At 42.3% G+C, this 24,410-nt stretch overlaps 1 protein-coding gene across 1 annotated transcript in view; it reads right to left on the reverse strand.

The window, feature by feature from the left end:
* The window catches only part of LOC141139255 (cytochrome P450 2G1-like), a 143,252-nt gene that overhangs the window by 76,663 nt on the left and 42,179 nt on the right, over nt 1-24,410 (reverse strand). Inside the window, exons 5-6 of the mRNA XM_073625212.1 lie at nt 13,535-13,695; nt 3,646-3,822 (exon numbers count right to left, since the gene is read on the reverse strand). Of these exons, the coding sequence (XP_073481313.1) occupies nt 3,646-3,822; nt 13,535-13,695 (338 nt within the window). The remainder of the gene's footprint in view (nt 1-3,645; nt 3,823-13,534; nt 13,696-24,410) is intronic.

The following is a 24,410-nucleotide window of genomic DNA, read 5'->3' on the forward strand; positions in this document are numbered from 1 at the left end:
TGAGAAACCGTTGGACAGGTAAGTATTCAAGGCCCTTTCTCACAGTCTGCTGATGGATGAAAAACGGACATCAATGCATCTCTATGGAAAAATGGATGTAAATGGATAATCCATTCATTTACATCTGCATCCGTCAACATCCATTTTTTAAAACGGATCAAAGCTCCATTGGAATCGAGATCGGATGAAAAACGGATGTAAACTGACAAGTCAGTTTTTCATCCGTTTTTGCACTGGTAGTGGATGTAAAAAAAACTGATGAGAAACGGATGAGCAGCTGATGAAAAACTGATGAATACTTCATCCATTTTGACGTGACTAAACTGATGAAATGAACGGTCCGCATGTGTGAAAGGGGTCTTAGTTCTGATTTACGTTATTAAATTATCCAGTAAATACTGTATGTTTTTCACCTAACTACAGATTTTTAACAACTGGTATAGTCCACTTTTTGCAAAAAAAAAAATAAAAGAACAATTAGTGCGCCCACATTGATTACTCCAGATAATGTCTTATCAGATGAAACATGTCGAGTTGATGTTCATCTAACAACTGCGTTCGATTACCATAGTTTATTGGATTTTGTGATGACATGCCTGTTTTCTTCCTGTTGGATGTAGGTGCAGTATTCTTTTAATAAATTCAATATAAATGGTTTTATACTATGTGAAGATTCTTTTTGCTTCTATGACAATTGACCTACTGAGTGAGAAGTTTAAGAAGTTTTTTAACCACTTCCCGCCCGCCGCACGTCATATGACATCGTTCGGTTTGAGCGGTGATATCTGAATGATGACTGAAGCTACAGGCATCATTCAGATCTTCTTTTAGCGACGGCGATTCCCTACACCATAAGAATGATCACAGTGGCTGTTCAGCCACTTGATCATTCTTACTGGTGACAGGAGGTTACAGGTGATGTCCTCCCCCCTCCTGCCACCCTCCGGAGTTTCTGCCCACTCACCATTGCGATCGGTGAGCCACAGAAGGGATCTGCTTGCCCCGGATGCTGACCATAGGGAAGCTGAGATATTTTTATTTATTTTTTTTATTTCAGGCTTCCCAGCCTAAAGGTGAGATGTGGGGTCTTATTGACCCCAGATCTCACTGAAAAGAGGACCTGGCACGCACTATTTCTATTACATGGGATGTTTACATTCTTGTAATAAGAAAAAAGTGATCAAAAAAAAATGTAAAAAAAGTATCAAACAAGAAAAATAAAATTAAAATTAACAATAAAGAAATGTAAAGCTCCCCTGTCCCCATGTGCTCGCATGCAGAAGCGAACACATACGTAAGTCATGCCCGCATATGAAAACAGAGTTCAAACCACACATGTGAAGTATCGCCGTGAACGTTAGAGCAATAATTCTAGCCCAAGAGCTCCTCTGTAACTCAAAACATGTAACCTGTAAACTTTTTTAAAGCGTTGCCTATGAGGATTTTCAAGTACCGAAGTTTGGCGCCATTCCATGAGCGCATGCAATTTTGAACCGTGACATGCTAGGCATCTGTTTACTCGGCATAACATCATCTTTCACATTTTGCAAAAAAAAATTGAGCTAACTTTACTGTTAAGTTTTTTTAATGCATGAAACTGTTTTTTATCCCCCCCAAAAAAACTCACTGCGCTAATACTGTGCAAGACAAAGAGTTGCAACGACTGCCATTTTATTCCCTAGAGTCTCTGCTAAAAAAACATATAATTCTATGTAATTTTTTTAAGGGTTCTATGTAATTTTCTAGCAAAAAAATGATGATTTTTACGTGTAGGAGAGAAATGTCAGATTTGGCCTGGTAAGCAAGTGGTTAAAGTCTGGGAGAGCTTAGTCTCCTGATGCCCATCTGACTCTATGTTAATGTCTACACTAAGCACCTTTGAACCTATATACTGGTGACGGCTTACACACCGTGGTGATCTTTGGAATATAAAGGCTTTCTTCTATCAATATATATATAAATACACTTTGGACTTATTATATTTATGAACATTTTTCTTTTTACTTTTTGATGTCACGTATAGACTATTATTTATTTACATAAATTAGTGGTCCAAACTAAATAGGAGTGCATGATACACCATTTGCCTCATCAATGTAAGTCCCTTTCTGTATAAGTCACTGTATATTATTGAACATGTATAGCGCAGCACTTTTTAACTTTCTATAATCATGCACAATGTTTGTCAAATTGTGGTGTTTGCAGCTGTTTAATCTATAGGTCTATAGCGCAGTATACTATTGTAACTTATTGTGATACAAGAGATAGTCAGAGATTGCAGACATGATAAAAGAGATGGTCAGGGACTGCAGTCATAGTACAGAACACGGTCAGTGACTGTGCGGCCATGATACAAGAGATGGTCAGAGACTGTGTGGAACATGATACAAGAGATGGTCAGAGACTGTGCGGACATGATACAGGAGATGGTCAGAGATTGCAGACATGATACAAGAGATGGTCAGAGACTGTAGACATGAGAGAAGAGACGGTCAGAGACTGCAGACATGATACAGGAGATGGTCAGAGACTGCAGACATGATACAGGAGATGGTCAGAGACTACAGACATAGAACAGGAGATGATCAGAGACTGCGGACATAGTATAGGAGATGGTCAGAGACTGCGGACATTATTCCAGAGACTGCAGACCTACTACAAGAAATGGGGTCAGAGATTGTGGACATGATAGAGATGGTCAGAGACTAAGGACACAACTAGCACTGTAGGCTTCTCACATAGGCCATGAATGTGTACAATGTTCTGTGTATGGGGGAGGCATGTTAGTGAGGTAAGTTCACTACACAGGTCAGTGCGGTTTGCTCAATAAACACATAAAGAGATGAGGAGGACTTGTGTACAGAAGATGGGGGTGATAATCCCCTTCAGTCCTGTCTCGGTCCATCACTTGACTCTTCCGCTCACATCCTGGCCGCTCCATTTGCCGGTGTCACCGGGGGCGTGCCCACTTCATTCATAAACGGGCGGCACCATGATGTCATTGTGCATGTGCCCCCCACCCAAGCCTGGCTGTAGATGGCTGAGCATGGCCAAGCTTGCCTGAGCCCGAACAGCGCATGTGCAGTTCCAAAGTTGTCCCGTGGCCATGTTTTTATGGGGGAGAGGCTGTGGCTTTTTTACGGGGGAATCAAAGTGGCCCAGGGGGCCGTCTGGGACAAAGCATATTTTCCGGGATTCTGCCCAGGACACTTTCAGACCGGGACAAGGATCTGAATTCCGTGACTGTCTCGGGCAAATTGGGACTGTTGGCAACAATGCTTTTAGAATATACTTTCTTAATCAAAGTTCACTCAATTGATTCTCCCATCCACACTAAATAGTGTGGATGGGGAAATCTACACTGATGACTATTGTATTGAGATACCTGCAGGTGTCTGAATGTCAGAAAAGTGAGTGCATCTGATTGAAGGCAGTCACTGTTCAGCCAACAAGTTTTCACCCAGCTCCTTTGGTTTTTAAACCAACTTTTGTCGAGCCGGGTGGGGCCTACAGCTCAAATTTCTGGTTTGATTCCCAGTGAATCTGCCTGGTCATGTATGATCAGCTTTAACCATAATCTCAAAATTTTCTGTTGTAGGATTTACAGATACTTTGCAGTACAGCCTGGTGTATATGTTCTGTTACCTTGCTGGCCTTGATGAGGAAGCAGTCTATGAAATCTCGGGGGAACTCTGGATCCAGGGATCTCTTGTGGGAGTTGATTTCCTCCACAATGAAAGATTTCACATGTTCACAGTCTGCAAACACCTTTTGATGGTGGCCCGGAAGATATTTCATTACTCTAACAAACGAAACATATGCCTGAGTGGGGTGAAGAACAAAGATATAAAAGACTGAATGTTAATGCTTCTTTGTAATCATTAATATATCATTAAAGGTATTTTTTTCAATTCAAGCAGCATAAATATCTGAATTTGTCTGAAGTCTGAGCCTCTTGCAGCCTCTGTACAGCAGAGCTTAGACTGGGAGATGGAGAAGCAACACAAATATCAGGTGTGCTGGAGTGCAAATGGTCATGCTGATTAAAAGAAAAAGCAAAGTAATACAGAGATGAGCTTGTCAATGTGCTGTTTTTCCTTTTACTGTTTTACTATGGGTAGGGAGGAGACCAGTAAGCGAAACTGCTGAAGAGAAAGATCAGGTCATCTTTGCTGTGGGGCAGAGCTGTGTAAGTCTTGAGTCTGGATGAATAGAGATCATAGGTGTGCGCAGCCTATTGCATTAGGGTGTACACCCCAAAACTCAAACACACATGCCTTTCTCTGCAGCCTCAGCTGCACTGGGCAGTGAATTAATGGGAAGTGCTCTGTGCTGAGTGGCTTGCTGTTTATTCACAAACCGAAGCATAGTAAATATTTTACCATGCTTCAGTTATGAATGAACACCGTGAGCTAGTGTGTTCAATGTGTTCATTTAGAAAAGGAAGGGGCCGGTAAATTACATCTTTACTAGCCCCTTTCCCCTCTCTCCATTTTGAAAGATCCCCCGCAGCAGCCAGGGGAGAGGAGGGAAGCCAGCAGCACTGCAGGGCAGAAGAGCCAACATGGGGGGAAGCCCGGGCAGCAGGGGGAATTGGCACAGCATGTAGTGATTTGGGTGCACATCCCCTGCGCACGCCTATGATGGAGATACACATCCTTTGACAGTTAAAATATATATCTATATCTATATCTATATATAGATATATATATATCTATATATAGATATATATAGATAGATATATATTTTATAGTTCATCTGAGTAGTATTCAGCTGTTTATCTGGAGTTAGAGTGACTATGCACTGAACCAAAACCAAGGAATGTGAGACTGACTTGGTAAAGAGCACCATTTGGTTTTATTGTGGGAGGCAAGGGAAGTTTCATGTTTCCTCCTATACCCATAAGTACTAAGAATGTTAACTTAGGTTCAGCATGAGTGGCTGGGGAGTTATGGAATGGAAAGAGAGGACACTTTCTACTGCCCATTGATCATCTTTTTTGTATCTCATTTCAAAGTCATGTTAATGTACTGACCTACCAAATGTTTTTAATGACCAAAATGTTACTTCCAAGTTAAAGATTATTTAAAGTGGTAAGGAAAAGGTTAGAACCCCAGTAAGGACTGTATTACTATCTGTGTCCAATATGGGGAGATTGGCACTCTCTGTCCAGGTCATTATCCCCAGTACAGCAAGTGATGGTAAATGCCACATTTTTTTAAGCTGTCACAGTAATAGGAGGTGAAGGGAAATCTACCAATGGGTAAACCTGTAGTAGTGAAAGCTGTCCAGAAGTGACCACACATACTTTGATTTTTTAATTTGATTATCGTGCTTGTAGGTTTGATCACAAGGATCAAACCTACAAGCAATCCAATAATCCTAACATTCTTTCTGATTTATTTAGACTACGTTTAGGTCAGATCTGATCAAACTGAGTCGATCAGCCAGAATGAAAAATTGTTGGTTGTTTTGCATTAATCAGCAGCACTGAGATGCTTTGTTTGAGAATCCAATTGTATTTTGAACAAATGGCTTGTTGATTATAGATCAGTTATGCCACCAGACAGGACCAATTGGGAAACAAATTGGTCATTTATTGAAGCGTATGTAGGCAGATGCAACTTGGCCTCCATCCAGTAGGTGGTACTGTGCCACTGTACAGATGGGCAGACTCTTATGCCTCGTACACACGATCGGACTTTCCGCTATCAAAACCGTGAAATTTTGTCCGAAGGGTGTTGGCTCAAACTTGTCTTGCATACACACGGTCACACAAATGTTGACCAACAATTTCGAATATATTGATGTACTAGACGTACTACGTGGTTTTTCAGCTCTTTAGCACCACCCTTTAGGCTCCTTCTGCTAATTTCGTGTTAGTAGAAGTGTGGTGAGTGTTGATTCGTGATTTTCTTTTCGCGTTTTTCATTTAGCGCTTTTTAGTTTGCGCTTTTCATTTCATGCTTTTCAGTTCGTTTCTGAACGGCCGTTCGTCAAACAGCCATGTTGCGGAATCGGAGGAGATAACGTGTTATTTATTATGCCTTTGAGTTATTGCTTTGACATTATTTTTTTGGTTGAATAATGATTTGATTTGGTATATTTTCTATATTTTTGGACGCATAGAATGCACTTTTTGGTTAAGTTCTATTGGCAGATAGTCTAATTTTTTTTTTAATGCACAATAAAAAAATTGTGGAGAATAATTCTTGGCTATGTGTTTTACTTTAAATGACAGTTTGGGAGTAGGCAGTTTCATTTTAAAAAATACAATGTAAAATTGACAAGAGACACTAACATCGTTGTATCTTTGATCTTATAAACTAGGGGATAATGGTGTTGTGGTAACTTGCACACATAAAAAAAAGAAACCATAATAATATTATTCTTGATATCACTAGAATAAGAAAAAATCCTTTGAAAATTCGTTAATAACTCCATCAGTATCACCAGCAAAGCAGCTTCATTATTATCCAATTAAAGAAAAAGAGAATTGTGCGCTGCATTTGGAGATTTCATAATTTGCCACGTCACGAATGTTAATTCTCCATTACAAATGCTAGTTTACAAGACCGACCACTTCTGGTTCTGAGTATGCGTGTTTGTACTTTGGACTTTTGTCCGACGGACTTGTATACACACGATCGGAAAATTCAACAACACACATTTGTTGGTGGAAAACTTGAAAACATCCTGGCCAACATTTGTTGGTGGAAAGTCCGACAACAATTGTCCAATGGAGCATACACATGGCCGGATTTTCCGCCAACAGCCTGACATCCAACATTTCAAATCGGAAAGTCCGATCGTGTGTACGGGGCTTTAGGCTGGGTTCTGTCAGGGCTGGGCTCAGCCTTTCCCTATCAGAGCTGGCCACTCAGCTGTCGGTTAATTGCCAGATCCTATCTCTCCACAGTTACTCAGCTGTTGATAATATCCTGTTCACCAGTCCTGTCTACTTAAGCTGTCCAGCCCAAAGAATCTCTGCCTTCGCCTTGGTCAACATCACAGAGCCTATCTCCTGCATTCCTGTTTAAAGACCTGCTTTGCTGACATCCCTTCTGGCTCCAGATCCTGCTTGCTGTTCCACTACATTGATCCCTGACTTCTGGCTTGGCTGACTATCCATTCTGGTTACTGAACTTTGGCTATGTTTTGACTACGTTTGTTCTTTTTACTTTTATTATTAAACAAGTGTGATTTAACTGTACTTCTGTCTCGGTCTGATTTCATTGTTTCTGACAGGTTCACACTTATGCAAATTTGATGCGGGTTTGCATAGCAGGAGATTGTGGCTGGCTCTCTATGGAGCCGGTTCACACATCTCCACAGCGCCTCTGGTGTGAATTGTCTTTTGGTCCGTCTTTTCAGCCCAAAATTCAGGCTGAAATCGGACTTGAAATGGTGAATGGAGACACACCAGTCTACTGTGAGCCGCTGTGTTCTCCAGTGTGAACCCAGCCCTAAAAGGAAATTTGCAAACTCCATAGTTGTCACAAAGGTTGCAGCTATCTGACTAAATGCATCTTGGATCTTGGTGTGGGTCTCTATATATTAGGGTGCCTGTGCCATTCAGGCACCTGGACTGAGTGGCTAGGTAAGGAACAGAGACCCCAATTGTCAGGGAGAGTAATAAAGTACCGGGAGAGGTTCTGCATAATATAACTTCATGGGATCTTAAGCATTCCTTACTCTATACACTTTAATATTTTCTTTTTAAAAAAGTTTTTACTGTGAGAATAAGCAAAACTTAAAAGGGAACTGCAATCTGCTCACATAATTTGTAATAAAAACATCTTTGCCAATCTGAAGCTTTCCTCCAACCACTTTGTATATTATTTTATATATACTGTGATTCTGTACTTGCCAAATATGCTGCATAGATCTCCCTCCACTAAGTCTGGCTGCATCCATTTTAACTGTGGGCAGCTGAAGCTGCTGCCTGTTCACTTCCTGGATTTACACAGACACACAGGAGCACACCTCCGCTTTGCAGCCCTGCAGCTCTCATTGGCCCTCTTATGACTCACCCCCCCTCCCTTCCTGGCAAACTCTCACAAGAGTGAGAGAGAGAGCTGTGCATGATGTCATAAGCCTAGGCTAATGACCAAGAAACAGGAAGTGGACTGTATAAGGTATTTACTGGCAGAAAAAAAAATGTTTTACTATCCAAAGTTAAAACAAGGGCAGAAGATTTACCTACTTCATATCCCGCGTATTGTCAAATGACGTCTGCAGATGGGCCCGGCAGCCGCGATGTCCACCGGGCACCCCCGATTGCTCCTGACAGAGCAGGAAATGGATGTAAACACACAAATCCACATTCTGTCAGGGGAAAGGAGACAGATTGTGTATTCCTAGTATATAGGAACACTGATCGGTCTCCTCCCGCGGGCAGTACCATCCTTCCACAGTTAGAACACACAGTGAGGGAACACATTTAACCCCTTGATTCCCCCCTAGTGTTAACCCCTTCCCTGTCAGTGACATTTATACAGTAATCAGTGGCTATTTATAGTACTGGTTGCCGTATAAATGTCAATGGTTTCAAAAAAGTGTCAAAGGTTTCTGATCTGTCCGTCGCAATGTCGCAGTCCCCATAAAAAAATCACAGATAGCCACTATTACTAGTAAAAAAAATAATAATAATAAAAATGCCATAAATCAATAACCTATTTTGTAGGCGCTATAACTTTTGCGCAAACCAAACAATATACGCTTATTGCGATTTTTTTTTTTACCAAAAATATGTAGAAGAATACATATCGGCCTAAACAGTGGAAAAAGTTGTTTGTTTTTTTTTTTAATTGGGGTATTTATTATAGTAAAAAGTAAAAAAAAAAATTTGTTTTTTTTAAAAATTGTCGCTTTTTTTTTTTGCTTTAACGCAAAAAATAAAAACCGCAGAGGTGATCAAATACCACCAAAAAAAGGACATCATTTTTGTTCGAGTACAGCACTGCACAACCGCGCAATTGTCAGTTAAAGCGATGTAGTAGTGCCGTATCACAAAAAATGGCCCGGTCAGGAAGGGGGTAAATTCTTCCGGGACTGAAGTGGTTAATAGATGGAAAGTTGAAAAAATTACTGAAGGTCCGCTTTAAGCTTGGTACACACACGGATCGAAAATTGCTCGGTTCAGCAGGGACCATATGAATTCCAATCTGTGTGTATCCCTTCCAGTCTGAAAGAAGCCGATCATTAAATCAGCTTTTGTCATGCAGTCCTGCTGGAAAACCACCTTTGATCAGTGGCCTGCATCCAATTGGCTGCAGTGTTGATTAGTGTATTCTGACAGCGTAGGAGTCCCTGCTGTCAGAATACAATAGTACAGCAGGAAGGATTCATGCATCCACCTTGCTTGCTGTTGCTTGATTGCTGTTGAATGAAAAAAAAAATCTGATTCCCACATTCCACACAATCGAGGTGGATGGGGGGGGGTCACTCCCTCTCCATCACCGTGTTTTGATGGCAGGGACTCTTCCCCTCCATCAGAATACAATGATTAATGCTGCCAGCTATAGCCGGCAGTATTGATCATTTGGAAAAAACTGACAGGCTGGTTGTACAAAAGTTGATTGATAGACTCACTTGTGTACAACCAAATAAAAGAAAAAAGGCGCCTCTAAGTGCAGAATTAAAACTTTTAATATCCCCAAACAAGATTAAAAACACTTACAGAATCAAGGATAAGAAGAGGCATAACATGGATGTATGAAGCAGGTGATCCAGCATCAGGAGGTCCCAGTGTATCACATCTTTCCAGGGATAACGATATGCAGCAGCAGAAGGTCCCAGGATTTCCAGCAGGTGAATACCCTAGGCTCTGGGAACACTGGTGAAGCAATCGCGTCGTCTGAGTCAGCGTGGAGCATGAATCCAGGAAATGACGTCAGCGGGAGGGGACAACAACCAGCATGGACCGTAAACAGGAAATATGTAATCAAAATGGGACGTGTTTCGGAACTACTGATTGGTTCCTTCTTCAAGCCAATGACCTCTATGCCTCTTCTTATCCTTGATTCTGTAAGTGTTTTTAATCTTGTTTGGGGATATTAAAAGTTTTAATTCTGCACTTAGAGGCGCCTTTTTTCTTTTATTTGTTTTTTCCCTCTTTGAGTGCAGTGTTTGAAGACCACTTCATCCATCCAATAAAGACACTATCTGCCTGGTCCTGACATTCTGAGCGCCCTTGACATACATTTTATCTGGACTTGTGTACAACCAGCTTGCCCATACATGGATCGAAATTCATCCAGTCCCTGCTAAACCAGCCGAACGTCAATCCATGTATGGCTGCCCTGTGTGTACCCAGCATAAGAGGGTACAACCGTTTACCTTACTATTAGTACAGTTTGTGAAAAGATAGCATTGATCTTGTTACAGGCTAGTCATCCACCAGTCCTTCAGCCATAGGGCTACAATGTCCGATATGTTTGGCTGAAATGATGATTATATTAATGTATTAAAAACTTTATTTATTAATGTAGAACAAAAAAAAATGCACCTCTGCATTTTTCTCATATGCTGGTTTGATACCATTGCTGGGAACTTTATGGCTTTGGCCCTAAGGCTACTTTCACACTGAGGCAGGTGGGCACTGGCGGTAAAGCGGCGCTATATTTATGCTATAAAGCTGCAGCGGCACTTTGCCAGAGGGTTTTCAGCGATGCCCCATTGTTTTCAATGGGAAGGGGCGCTTTAGGAGCAGTGAATACACCGCTCCTACAGCGCTCCAAAGATGCAGCTTGCAGAACCCTCGGGGCTTTTACATTGGAGTGAATTGAGCGGCTTTTTCAGGGCACTTTGCAGGCACTATTTTTAGCACTTTAGGGCGTGCAAAGCGCCTCAATGTGAAAGCACTGGGAGACTCAATCTACAAGGTTTAATTACCTGGTCTCCAGGACATTGGGAGTTTCCTTTGGCTCAACTACTGGTTGACTAACAAGAGTAGTGACACCAACATCTCTTTACTTGCTATTCAGTGGCCAGAGTGGCAAGTGGAGAGAAGAGAGAAGGAAGGAGATGGTTGATGTGCTGTCTCCATCCTCTCTCTCTGGCCACTAAGGACATGTATGACCAGAGGGAGGAGGAGGCTTCTAACGGTTGCCAGACAGGAGGCCTGGAATATAGGAAAGGAAGGGGAAGACTAAACTCATATATTTGTAATTTGCCGTATACTTTTACTAATGCCCGTTTGTCACCCACATACCAGCTCTAACAGTTACCATTAGTAGCCCATGTACTGTCAGGATTGCTGGCCAGTTGACACCACCCTAAATTGGACACCTTAAATTCAAATAGAACAGTGGAATGAATTAACTGGAATTAATATTCACCAGTTCTATGTCTACTGAGGGCCACAGTTTTTAAAGAACAGAAAAGAGAAGAAAATACATTAGTATTTAACATGATAGAAACAATTGCACCCAACCTTAATCCCAGAAAATGTGTTACCTACATTAACAAAAAATATGTTAATTTACTATTTATTCATATCTATTTAAAATGACTAACCTATCTATGTAATCATTTTTAATGAGCTTTGACTCCTGTCATTAAAAAGTGAAGGCTGTATTACTGACCTCTTTTTGAAAATGCTGGCTTCCTGGCTTCCATGCCTACTCTCTGGGTTTGATCTGCTGCCCTAGAGTAAGTATGTAGATGAGGACTTCCAACTCCAATTTAAACACTTATTCCTGTGTAGGGATCTGCTTCCCTCTACTGTCTGTATTTGTAAATAGCCATGCTACTTATCACAGAATTATTTTCTATATTACTTCCTGTCTCTGGGTTGTTGCATTGAAACCCCAGAAGTGAATAGAGGGAGAGAGTCTGAGATTACATGTTCTATCCATGGCAGAGATGCTGCTGATTCCAGGCCAGAAGCATGGATTGTTAGGCAAGTGTTTCTATGTTTAATAGTTTATTATTGTTGCCTATAGCATACAGTGCCTTGAAAAATTATTTATACCCCTTGATATTTTACACATTTTGTCATGTTACAACCAAAAACTTAAATGTATTTTATTGGGATTTTATGTAATAGATCAACACAAAGTGGCACATAATTGTGAAGTGGAAGGAAAATGATAAATGGTTTTAAACATTTTTTACAAATAAATATCTTAAAAGTGTGGCGTGCATTTGTATTCAGCTCCCTTTACTCTGATACTCCTAACTAAAATCTAGTGGACCCAATTGCCTTCAGAAGTAACCTACTTAGTAAATATAGCCCACCTGTGTGTAATTTAATCTCAGTATCAATACAGCTGTCTTTTGAAGCCCTCAGAGGTTTGTTAGAGAACCTTAGTGAACGAACAGCATCATAAAGACCAAGGAACGCACTAGACAGGTCAGGGATAAAGTTGTGGAGAATTTTAAAGCAGGGTTAGGTTATAAAAAAATATCCCAAGCTTTGAACATCTCATGGAGCACTGTTCAATCCATCATCCAAAAATGGAAAAAGTATGGCACAACTGCAAACCTACCAAGACATTGCCATCCACCTAAACTGACAGGCTGGCAAGTAGAGCATTAATCAGAGAAGCAGCCAAGAGGCCCATGGTAACTCTGGAGGAACTGCAGAGATCCACACCTTAGGTGGGAGAATCTGTGCACAGAACAACTATTAGTCGGGCACTCCACAAATCTGGCCTTTATGGAATAGTGGCAAGAAGAAAGCCATTGTCGAAAGAAAGCCATAATAAGTCCTGTTAGCAGTTTGTGAGAAGCCATGTGGGGGACACAGCAAACATGTGGAAGAAGGTGCTCTGGTCAGATGAGACCAAAATTGAACCTTTTGGCCTAAAAGCAAAACGCTATGTGTTGCGGAAAACTAACACTGCACATAACCCTGAACACACCATCCCCACCATGAAACATGGTGGTGGCAGCATCTTGTTGGGGATGCTTTTCTTCAGCAGGCACAGGGAAGCTGGTCAGAGTTGATGGAAAGATTGATGGAGCCAAAAACAGCGCAATCTTAGAAGAAAACCTGTTAGGGCTAGTTTACACTTGCTTCAAAACATGGCCCCATCGAAGCTCCACCAAAGCCTCATCAAAGCCCCATCGAAGCCTCATCAAAGCCCACCGAAGCACCAAGTAAAAGCAAAGTGTAAACAGGACTGTAAGCTAACTTTTATTTAGTGACAGGAGCTTTGACTGGCTTTCAGAGAGCTTTGACAAAGCGTGTCCGAAGCCTTGTTTTGAAAACCATTTATCATTTTCCTTCCACTTCACAATTATGTGCCACTTTGTGTTGGTCTATCACATAAAATCCCACTAAAATACATTGGTTGTAAAATGACAAAATGTGGAAAATTGCAAGAGGTATGAATACTTTTTAAGGCATTGTATATACTGTACATATCTGGGCCGCCTTAATATAACTTACACTAATGGTTTGAATGGGCCCTAACAAAGCACTAATGTCAGGAGGTCAGAATGGCAGCATTTTCACAAGGAGGTTAGCCACCTACTTCTTTCTCGATAAGCATACTTTATGTCAATGATGTTAAAAAGCACTGACCAATCCTAGTGGACTTCGGATGAAAGTAAACAGATTGTTAACGACAGAGACAAATTTTAGGAAGGTTTCGTCCTGATAGCCCCAACGCCGGCCGAACATCACCAAGTTTATCACATTGTTAACAGCACGTCCAAGAATTGTCAAAGGATTAAACACTTCACCTAGAGATGCAGGGAATAAAGACTGTTATAATTCAGCCAAGAGCAAAAATGTCCAAATAATATTTTCACTTATTTTCATAAACATATTAACATCACAATCACGATGAAGCCAGGAAAAAGTTAACCCAAAATAAACATAATATTTTAGCTATACAGTGTAGAGGAGAGGCCAAATGTCTGATTTGTGTGCCTGCTCAACAGGGATTTTATAGATCTTTCACATTCCTCACTGAACACCAGACAGTGCATTTGGCATTACTCATTAGCATAAACTAGGTGTAAAATCTCACCTAGACTCTGAAACAACTATCTTTATTCCAATATTCAAAAATTCTGAATCGTGGAATATCTAATAAGTTTCAGCCCGTGCAGTGCACATTCAGAAAACGTTCTGCAAAAGCCTGATTGTTCAGAGAGAAGATGTGCCAGATTTATGGTTAAAAAATGGGATTTATTAATATTTGTCTTTTTACATTGGTACTGGGTCTGCTAGGGGTAAAGAATTAGTATTGATATTTACGCATACCAGAAATACAGTTGAAACTATTACTCTTATATTTGGATCTCTAATTAATAATTGGACACAGTTACAATTGGACGAGTTGGACATAATTGGACAAGTGGTTAAAGATTTAGATCCTACCTGTGCTATTTGGGTAAGATGTAATGGCTGGCCTTTTTCTTCCCACATAAAATTAATAAGATGATTTTTGATTGCTCTAAAGTGGGGGTCGGCAACCCATGGATTGTGATATACCAGTCAGTTTCAGGAGATGGGTAGTTTGCATCCCTTCCTTGCCGACACCGGACTGCTCCTCCCACATATGCAGAGTGGTACAGGAAAGCCTGCAGCGCTGCAAGGAGGGGGTGATCAGGGGTACACACGGGCCCTGGGCAGCAGAAGGAAGGAGTAACTGTGACTGCCTCTGTGGGTGACTTGTGTAGAAGATTGAGGGCTTGAGTCCCTTTGTGGTCACCAATTATGTTACCCGTAAGTTATATTTGAGATTTAATATCTCTTAGATATGATTAGGGTTAATGAGAGTTCTTTGACCATGAGTGAACAAGAATTTATTGGTAAATAGTAAGGAGGCCTAGACTAAAACACACAATCTATCTGTAATACAGACAAAGGAAGAAACTCATAGGTTAAATGAAGGAAAGGATTACTTCTTCACTTTGCTGTTCTATTTGGGGTGTAAGAGCGAGTCTTCATAGGGACTCTGATTGGTACAGTGAGAAGGAGGTCAAGGAGGACTATGTTCTTATGGTTCCAGTGAGCCATACATAATTTAATTGAACACTTATACTCATTACCATTCCACTTGCACACCTCCTCTTGACCACTGTAACCCAGCAATGCTCCCCATTTCTTTACAGCTACCTTCTACCCTACTACAATCATCTACTTGTCCACAGTTTTTTCCAATGCAGGTAGATCAGGAGAAACATTGATATCATCTTATCGTTTCCACTTTTGTGTTCTGACTTCATTCATCCTCCTATTTTAAATATCAGTTCAACCTTGATTTAACACTTGGGTCACTCTTCATAGGTCGTTTAGATCTGGGGATATCATCCCAGCTGTACTACAGCATTTTTTCAACTCCTGCAACTTGGGTGGAATTGCACCACCTGTCCAGAGATGGTCCTTTTGTTTTTACAGCTTCAATGCTAATGTATGTATGATGTTTTTTAAATGTCTTTTTCTCATTTTTGACACCAATAAATCTTTTTTGCTAACCATGCTTGTATGGTGAGTGAAGTTCCATAGATATGTGCTACCACAGGGTTGGTTGAGATACTAAAAACCAGGTTTTTATTTCAAGTTTGTCATCCAATCTCTATACCGTGAGCTCCCATCCTCTCCTTCTCCCACTTTCATTTTGTCATTTTTACTCTAACGTTTTTGAGGGTATCTAATCCCCACGTTTGTATTATTTCACCCCTTTTGACATATTAATTAGGTAGACGGCACCTAGAGGGTCCGGCATATATTTTTTGTGTATTAAATGAAGGAATACAGAGGATATTCCTAAAAAACAATAATCTAAAAAAAGTAAGGCAGGAAAGACATGAGACAAACATTTAGATACAAGTACAAGGCAGACATTTCATAGTTAACAGGCTACTGCCCACAAAGGTTCCATTCAGGTGACTGCTCTACCAGAGAGTGTCCCCACTCCCCTCCCATCTAGTCTGTGTGTCAGAAATCATGAAATCAGGCCGAGACAGAAGTACAGTTAAATCACACTTGTTTAATAATAAAAGTAAAAAGAACATAGTCAAAACATAGCCAAAGTTCAGTAACCGGAATGGATAGTCAGCCAAGCCAGAAGTCAGGGATCAATGTAGTGGAACAGCAAGCAGGATCTGGAACCAGAAGGGATGTCAGCAAAGCAAGTCTTGAACAGGATCACAGGAGATAGTTTCCGTGATGTGACCAAGGTGAAGGCAGAGCTCCTCTGGACTGGATGGCTTAAGTAGGCAGGACTGACGAGCAGGATAGCATCAATAGCTGAGTAACTGTGGAGAGATAGGAGCTGGCACTTAGCCGAAAGCTGAGCAGCCAGCTCAGAGAAGGAAGGACTGAGCCCAGCCCCAACAATACCCCCTCCTCAATGACCCCTCCCCCTCGGAGGACCACCAGGCTTAAGGGGAAAACGTCTATGGAAATCACGGAGGGGCATGTGCATCCGAGGATGAGACCCAAGAGCGTTCTTCCGCACCGTACCTATTTCCAATGCACCAGGTACTGTATGTGCCCATGGAACCTACGGGAGTCAACAATGGACTGTACTTCATACTCCTCATGGTTCTCAACCTGTACAGGGTAAGGACGTGGCACCGAGGTGGTAAAGTGGTTGCAGACCAAAGGTTTTGATAAGGAGACATGAAATACATTTGAAATACGCATATTAGAAGGAAGATCTAATGCGTAAGCCACTGGGTTAATCCTGCAAAGAATACGGAAAGGCCCAATAAGCCGAGGTGCGAACTTCAGTGTGGGAACATGAAGTCGGTGGTTGCGAGATGACAGCCAGACCCTGTCCCCAACCTGGTAGGAAGGCGCAGCAGGCGTCTGCGGTCAGCATGGAGTCTGTACCTATCATTAGCATGTCGCAAAGCCTCCTGGACGTGTGCCCAAGTGGAACGAACTCCACGGAGATGCTCTGCGGAACAAACAAGTCAGGCAACATGGGAGTTTGGAAACCATAATTCGCCATAAACGGGGACAATCGGGAAGCAGAATTCAAGGCACTGTTGTGAGCAAACTCTGCCCACGGTCATAGGTTTGACCAGTTGTAATGATGGTCAGAAATATAGCAATGTAGGAATTGCTCTAAGGACTGATTGGCTCGTTCTGTGGCCCCATTAGACTGCGGGTGATACGCAGAGGAGAAAGCAAGCTGAATTTCCAACTGTGCACAACAGGCTCACCAGAACCGGGACACAAACTGACTACCCCGTCCGAGACAATCACCTTGGGTAGCTGATGCAAGTGAAAGAACTCCGGAGCAAAAATGGAAGCCAGTTCCTTAGAAGTGGGCAACTTCTTAAGTGGAATACAATGACACATGTTTGAGAACTGGTCAATAACCATAAGGATAATTGTGTTGCCCTGGGAGTTGGGTAACTCCAAAATGAAATTCATAGACAGGTGGGTCTAGGGCCTCTCTCCGTTGGGTATGGGTTGTAGGAGGCCCACTGGAAGGTGTCGAGGAGTCTTACTCTAAGCACACATGGAACAGGCAGCTACGAAGGCAGTTACATCAGCACATAGACTAGGCCACCAGAATTGTTGGGAAATGGCCCAAAAGAGTTGATTCTTCCCAGGGTGGCCAGCAGCCTTGGGAGAATGGTAAGCCTGGAGCACAGCAGTACGGAGACTCTCTGGGACAAAGCAGTGGTCACAAGGTTTCTCAGGAGGAGCATGGACCTCAGCAGCAAGAATTTTGTCACCCAAAGGAGAAGTGAGACTGGTGCAAACCGTAGCCAGAATATGATCAGGAGGAATCACAGGAACCAACTCCTTCTTGGAAGTGGAGGAAAATTGTCGTGACAAGGTGTCAGCCCTTACATTGTTAGTACCGGGTAAGAATGAGACAATGTAATTGAAAATTGACAAGAAAAGAGCCCATCACGTCCTTCTGGGAGAGAGGCGTTTAGCCTCAGACAAGAATGTGAGATTCTTATGGTCAGTAAGAATGAGAACCGGCACAGTGGTACCTTAGAGGAAATATTTCCATTCTTTCAGGGCTAAAATGATCGCCAACAGCTCTCTGTCACCAATCTCATAATTGCACTCCGCAGGTGACAAATTCTTGGAAAAGTAGCCACGAGGATGCATAGCGCTCTCAGAGGTAGGATGTTGAGAAAGAAGGGCGCCAACACCAGTCTCAGAAGCATCAACCTCAAGGATAAAAGGTAACGTAGGATCAGGAGGTGCCAACACAGGAGCAGAAACAAAGGCAGCCTTGAGACTCTCAAAGGCCTTAATAGACTCCAGAAACCAACTCTGTGTGTTTCCGTCCTTCCTGGTCATATCAGTCAGGGGCTTGATCAGAGACGAGAAGTTACAAAAAAACTTCCGATAATAGTTGGCAAAGCCCAGGAATTGCTGCAGAGGACGTAAACCCACAGGTCTGGGCCACTGTAGAACTGCTAAAAGTTTCTCTGGTTCATCGAAAAACCAGCAGTGGAAATGACATAACCCAGGAATTTAACCTGTTCACGATGGAACTCACACTTCTCCAGTTTACAATAGAGATTTTTCTCTCTTAGTTTCTGAAGCACGCGACAGACATCTGTATAGTGGCTCTCCAGGGACTTGGAAAATATGAGGATATCATCAAGCTAAACCACCATGCATAACTGCAACAAATCTCGGAGGACATTGTTAATAAATTCCTGGAAAACTTCTGGGGTTTTACAAAGGCCAAAACACATTACGAGGTACTCATAATGGCCTAATCTGGTATTAAAAGCAGTGTTCCACTCGTCGCCCTCCTTAATATTCCCAAGATTGTTTGCCCCTCTCAAATCAAGCTTTGTGAAAACCGTTGCTCCCTTGAGGCGGTCAAATAATTCCGTAATCAACGGAATCGGATAGGCATTCTTAATCTTGAAATGACTGAGACCCCTATAATCAATACAAGGTTTCAGTTCACCACTCTTCTTCTTCACAAAGAAGAAACCAGCACCAGCAGGAGACAAGGATTTGCGGATGAAACCTTGAGAAAGTGCATCTGCAACATACTCCATGGGTAAACCCTGCCACGGGGGGGGGGGTATGGCATCAGGTTGAAGGTCAATTGCACAATCATACGGCTGGTGTGGAGGCATACTACTGGCTTGACCTTTGTCAAAAACATCGCTAAAATCATGGTATTCCTTTGGCAGGGAGGAGAGTGAAGAGGTATACAGGACCTTGGCTACCTTCTGGAAGCATGTCTCACTGCATTGTGGTGACCAGGAGAGAACCTCAGCACGGAGCCAATCAAAAGAGGGGTTGTTCCTCTGTACCCAAGGATAACCAATAACCAGCGGAAACTTAGGTGAGGAAATGACTTTGAATTTAATTATCTCAAGAGCCCCTACGACCATGGACAACGGAACCATCTCATGAGTCACATGGACAGGCTGTAGAGGTCTCCCGTCAAGAGCCTCAATGGCAAGTGGAGTGTCAGCTGCAGCGGAATCGAGTGCTTTGATACAAAAGCAGCATCAATTAACAGGCTTGCAGCTCCAGAGTCGATTAGAACCTGTATCTCAATGGACGACTCAGCCCAAGAAAGGGTGACCAAACCCAGGGTCTTATCCTTCTGGATAACTGGGGAGTAAACAACGCCACCTAAGGTCTATCTGTGACAGGACCTCAAGGTTCGGGCATTCCCTGGATGGGTAGGACAAGACTTCAAAAAGTGACCTGTCTGGCAACAATGAAGGCACAATCTCTTCCTCCTCCTAAAAGCTCTCTCACCCGCAGAAAGACGCGTGAAACCCAAGTGCAAGATCGACTCGGTACCAGGAGGCATGGGAGGTGAGGGAGGCACTGGTGGGACTGCAAACATACAGGAGGCTTCCGCAAGCACTCCTTAAAAGAGAGTCTTTCTCTGAGTCTGGAGTCAATGAGGATGGCAAACGTGATCAACTTCTCCAGCTCAGTGGGTATATCTCGGGCTGCTATCTCATCCTTGATGGTACCCGAGAGACCATGAGAAAAAGCAGCCACGAGGGCCTCATTGTTCCACGCAACCTCTGCTGCCAGAGTACGGAATTCAATGGTGTAGTCGGCAACAGCTCTCGTACTCTGTTCAATGGACATGAGGCACTTGGCAGCAGAAGCGGAGCATGCAGGAACATCAAATACCCTTTTAAACAAAGCCATAAACTCAGGGTAGCTTGAGACAACAGGTTTTTGCATCTCCCATAGAGGGTTTGACCAGGCAAAGGCTCTCTCAGAAAGCAAAGATATCACAAAACCTACTTTGCTTCTGTCCATGGGAAACGCCTGGGGCAGCATCTCAAAGTATATCTCAACCTGGTTGAGAAACCCTCTGCATTGGACTGGATTGCCCCCAAATCACTGGGGAAGTGGAGCGGAACCAGACATACCTCTTTTAGAGGTAATACTAGAGGCGGGTGCCTGTACAGAGACTGGAGCAGCAGCAGGGTCGGCCTGCAACATAGGTTGTACCGGGGCGGCCACAGTGGGAGATTCCAGGTAAGCCGTGCGACTCAGGAGCGTTTGTAACGCCATGGCAAACTGATCCATGCGGTTATCCAGTTCATCCAATCTGGAAAAAATATTACCAACAAGTGGATTGACTACATCTTCAGAATTCGTCTACTGTCAGAAACCATGAAATCAGGCCGAGACAGAAGTACAGTTAAATCACATTTGTTTAATAATTTAATAATTTAACAATAAAGTAAAAAGAACAAATGTAGTCAAAACATAGCCAAAGTTCAGTAACCGAAAAGGAAATTCGGCCAAGCCAGAAGTCAGGGATCAATGTAGTGGAACAGCAAGCAGGATCTGGAGCCAGAAGGGATGTCAGCAAAGAAAGTCTTGAACAGGATCGCAGGAGATAGTTTCTGTGATGTGACCAAGGAGAAGGCAGAGCTCCTCTGGACTGGACAGCTTAAGTAGGCAGGACTGACGAGCAGGACATCATCAACAGCTGAGTAACTATGGAGAGATAGGAGCTGGCAATTAGCCGACAGCTGAGCGGCCAGCTTAGAGAAAGAAGGGCTGAGCCCAGCCCTGACACTGTGTATATCATTACAGGCTGGAGAAACAAGGAATTTTGCCCGTGGGACTTTAAATGAAGTGTCCATGGTGATCACATATGAATAAAAAGAATATAATAGTAACAAAATTTATTGGAATATATAACATCCAGTATAGATCATACACATAGGTGACAGTTACATAGAAACAACAACATGATAAAAAGGTCCAAAAGGCATGGCCATCATGACATAACATCAAAGTATAAAGAGTACAGATATACATGATACATCTCTAACCCGACGCGTTTCGCGAGCTCTCCTCGCTTCATCAGGGGCTGATGTGTATATCTGATGTCTGTAATAACAAGTAAAGAGTATATTGAAGTATAATATGTAATTGAACAATAACATGAAGTCAGAGCTAGTAATCCGATACCTACTTGTCAGGTACTTGACCCCAAAGAGGGCGGCCCCAGGCAGGGGGCGGCGGGAATGCATCTCCCCCGGGAGCTGAGGGGGAGGAGACCACGACGCGGAGGTCCAGGACAAGGCACAGGGCAGGCATGGTAAATGCATGAAGAAAAGAAAGGAAAAATGGACCCGACTGGCACCCACAATAGTTGAAGAGCGTACCCACTGTAATAAAGTATAAACAAAAATATGTGTATATCTAAGATAATGGCAATAGCCATAACCAAAAATGTATGCAATAATATGCTTGAGTATGGTGGGTGCTGGGTGAACAGCAGGGCATAAAAAAGAAGAAAGGAGAAAGTAAAAACAGAACAAAAAACAGGAAAAAAGTAAAAATGATATCAGCCCACGTGTAACCCATGAATCTAGCAGGGCAAACTCTCTATAATAAAATGTATAGATGTAAATATATTAATAATTAACTTCTCTCATTTTTCTTTTCTCCTCTCTTTTCTTATTTCTGTTTTCTTTCCCCCTTTTCCTTTTCTTCCATCTTTCCCCCCCCCACTCTTTCTTTCTCACTTCCTTCCCCTTCACACTACACTTCCCCATGTTCTGCAGGACACTCCTGTATCTCTTGTACCCTAGCCTACTATGCTATACTTTCATTACAATGGGACATTAACCATTTAAATTCTTTAAATACACATATTCATGTACCTTAGTACTATATACATGCTACGTAGGACTTTCAGGTGATTAAGTAGATCTTAATTAATTAATATATTTACATCTATACATTTTATTATAGAGAGTTTGCCCTGCTAGATTCATGGGTTACACGTGGGCTGATATCATTTTTACTTTTTTCCTGTTTTTTGTTCTGTTTTTACTTTCTCCTTTCTTCTTTTTTATGCCCTGCTGTTCACCCAGCACCCACCATACTCAAGCATATTATTGCATACATTTTTGGTTATGGCTATTGCCATTATCTTAGATATACACATATTTTTGTTTATACTTTATTACAGTGGGTACGCTCTTCAACTATTATGGGTGCCAGTCGGGTCCATTTTTCCTTTCTTTTCTTCATGCATTTACCATGCCTGCCCTGTGCCTTGTCCTGGACCTCCGCGTCGTGGTCTCCTCCCCCTCAGCTCCCGGGGGAGATGCATTCCCGCCGCCCCCTGCCTGGGGCCGCCCTCTTTGGGGTCAAGTACCTGACAAGTAGGTATCGGATTACTAGCTCTGACTTCATGTTATTGTTCAATTACATATTATACTTCAATATACTCTTTACTTGTTATTACAGACATCAGATATACACATCAGCCCCTGATGAAGCGAGGAGAGCTCGCGAAACGCGTCGGGTTAGAGATGTATCATGTATATCTGTACTCTTTATACTTTGATGTTATGTCATGATGGCCATGCCTTTTGGACCTTTTTATCATGTTGTTGTTTCTATGTAACTGTCACCTATGTGTATGATCTATACTGGATGTTATATATTCCAATAAATTTTGTTACTATTATATTCTTTTTATTCATATGTGATCACCATGGACACTTCATTTAAAGTCCCACGGGCAAAATTCCTTGTTTCTTTATGCAATATAGGGATGGAGGTGTCTCATGTCAGGGAGCAGCTCTCAGACTTTCTCTTTTTTTTTTTTTTTTTATCATTACAGGCTGGTGCCTCATTGGTTGGCAAGGCATGTCTCTGATTGGTGGGCCTCCCTATTCCTAGTTAAGGACTGGCTAAATCTCCAATCCCTATACTTTGCAGAAGTCAGCACCCTTTAATGCAAATGCTTGGCCCCGACTATTTTGAGTGGGAGATTTAAAGCGGAGTTCCACCCAAAATTGGAACTTCTGCTCATTTGATTTGTCCCCCCTCCGGTGCCACATTTGGCACCTTTTGGGGGTTGAGAGGACACCTGTCTTTCACAGGTATCCTGTCCCCACTTCCGGGAGCCTGCGCCGTGGCCCTTGACATCACTGCTCGTCTCCCTCCTCTTTCCCCCGCCGCTGGGCCAAAAGGAGGGGAAGCGAAGCCTTGCGCATGCACAGTAGGGTTCCCGGCGTGAGCAGCTGCAGTATGTGCAGCTGCTGGCTTTTAATTTTTTAAGCGGTGGGCGGACCTCCACTTTAACTTGTATGTACATGACCTTTTCAGGGAAGTTAAGTATTGATGACGGGCTGGCAGCCTTCATTGCATATCTAAACGAGGGATCCTTTGAAGTGAATATTTGTAGAGCAAAGAGGTTTGAGACCCATTGTTTAGATACACAAACTTAGGCACCGAATCTTCTGTATAACAGAGACTTCGGTGAAGCTATCTAACACACCCACATTGATACTAATCTAAATGAAATATATTCATAATTACAATATTTTGCAGCTATTAATGGAGATTTCACATAAAGTTATAAGGCAACACCTCCCAACCACATCCTCAACACCTCCCAACCACATCCTCCCCACAACCCCTTTTTTTTACTTTGAGGTAGTTTGGTCACTCGCTGGTGGATAGACTTTTGACGTGTCCCTCACCCCACTCCCATCCACACATCTTTACCTAACAAGAGAAAAGGTTTCCCAATAAGCAGAATCAGGAAGTCCTTTCACAAGAACATGCAAAAAAACAACCAAAAAAACTAGCAATTTGAAAAAGGAGGTGCAAAGACTTTTGGGAAGGGGGAATGAAAGCAGGGGTTGTTCTTCAACCCTTTTGATTCAATCTTCAAATCCCACTGATGCCCCAGAAGGGGTTGAAGGAACACTTTTTCTGATGGGTAGAGTGGTGTCCCAAACTGTTTCTCATAAATATATAAAGGCTCTTATTTCCAAATCATGAAGAAGGTCATTGGGTAAGTTTTGACTTATTATTAGTCTGAATAAAACTAAAAAGGTGGTAAAGTACAGACAATTTTGGATGCAGATTATATAACGCATACACCATCTGGAATATTGACACCCCAAAACCTTAATAACTATGCTAGACATCAAAGAATATAATCTACATGTCTCCATGTGACAATAAGACTCTCAGTCCCACT

This window comes from Aquarana catesbeiana, linkage group LG04, assembly GCF_042186555.1.
Source record: "Aquarana catesbeiana isolate 2022-GZ linkage group LG04, ASM4218655v1, whole genome shotgun sequence".
In the NCBI taxonomy this organism is placed as follows: domain Eukaryota; kingdom Metazoa; phylum Chordata; class Amphibia; order Anura; family Ranidae; genus Aquarana; species Aquarana catesbeiana.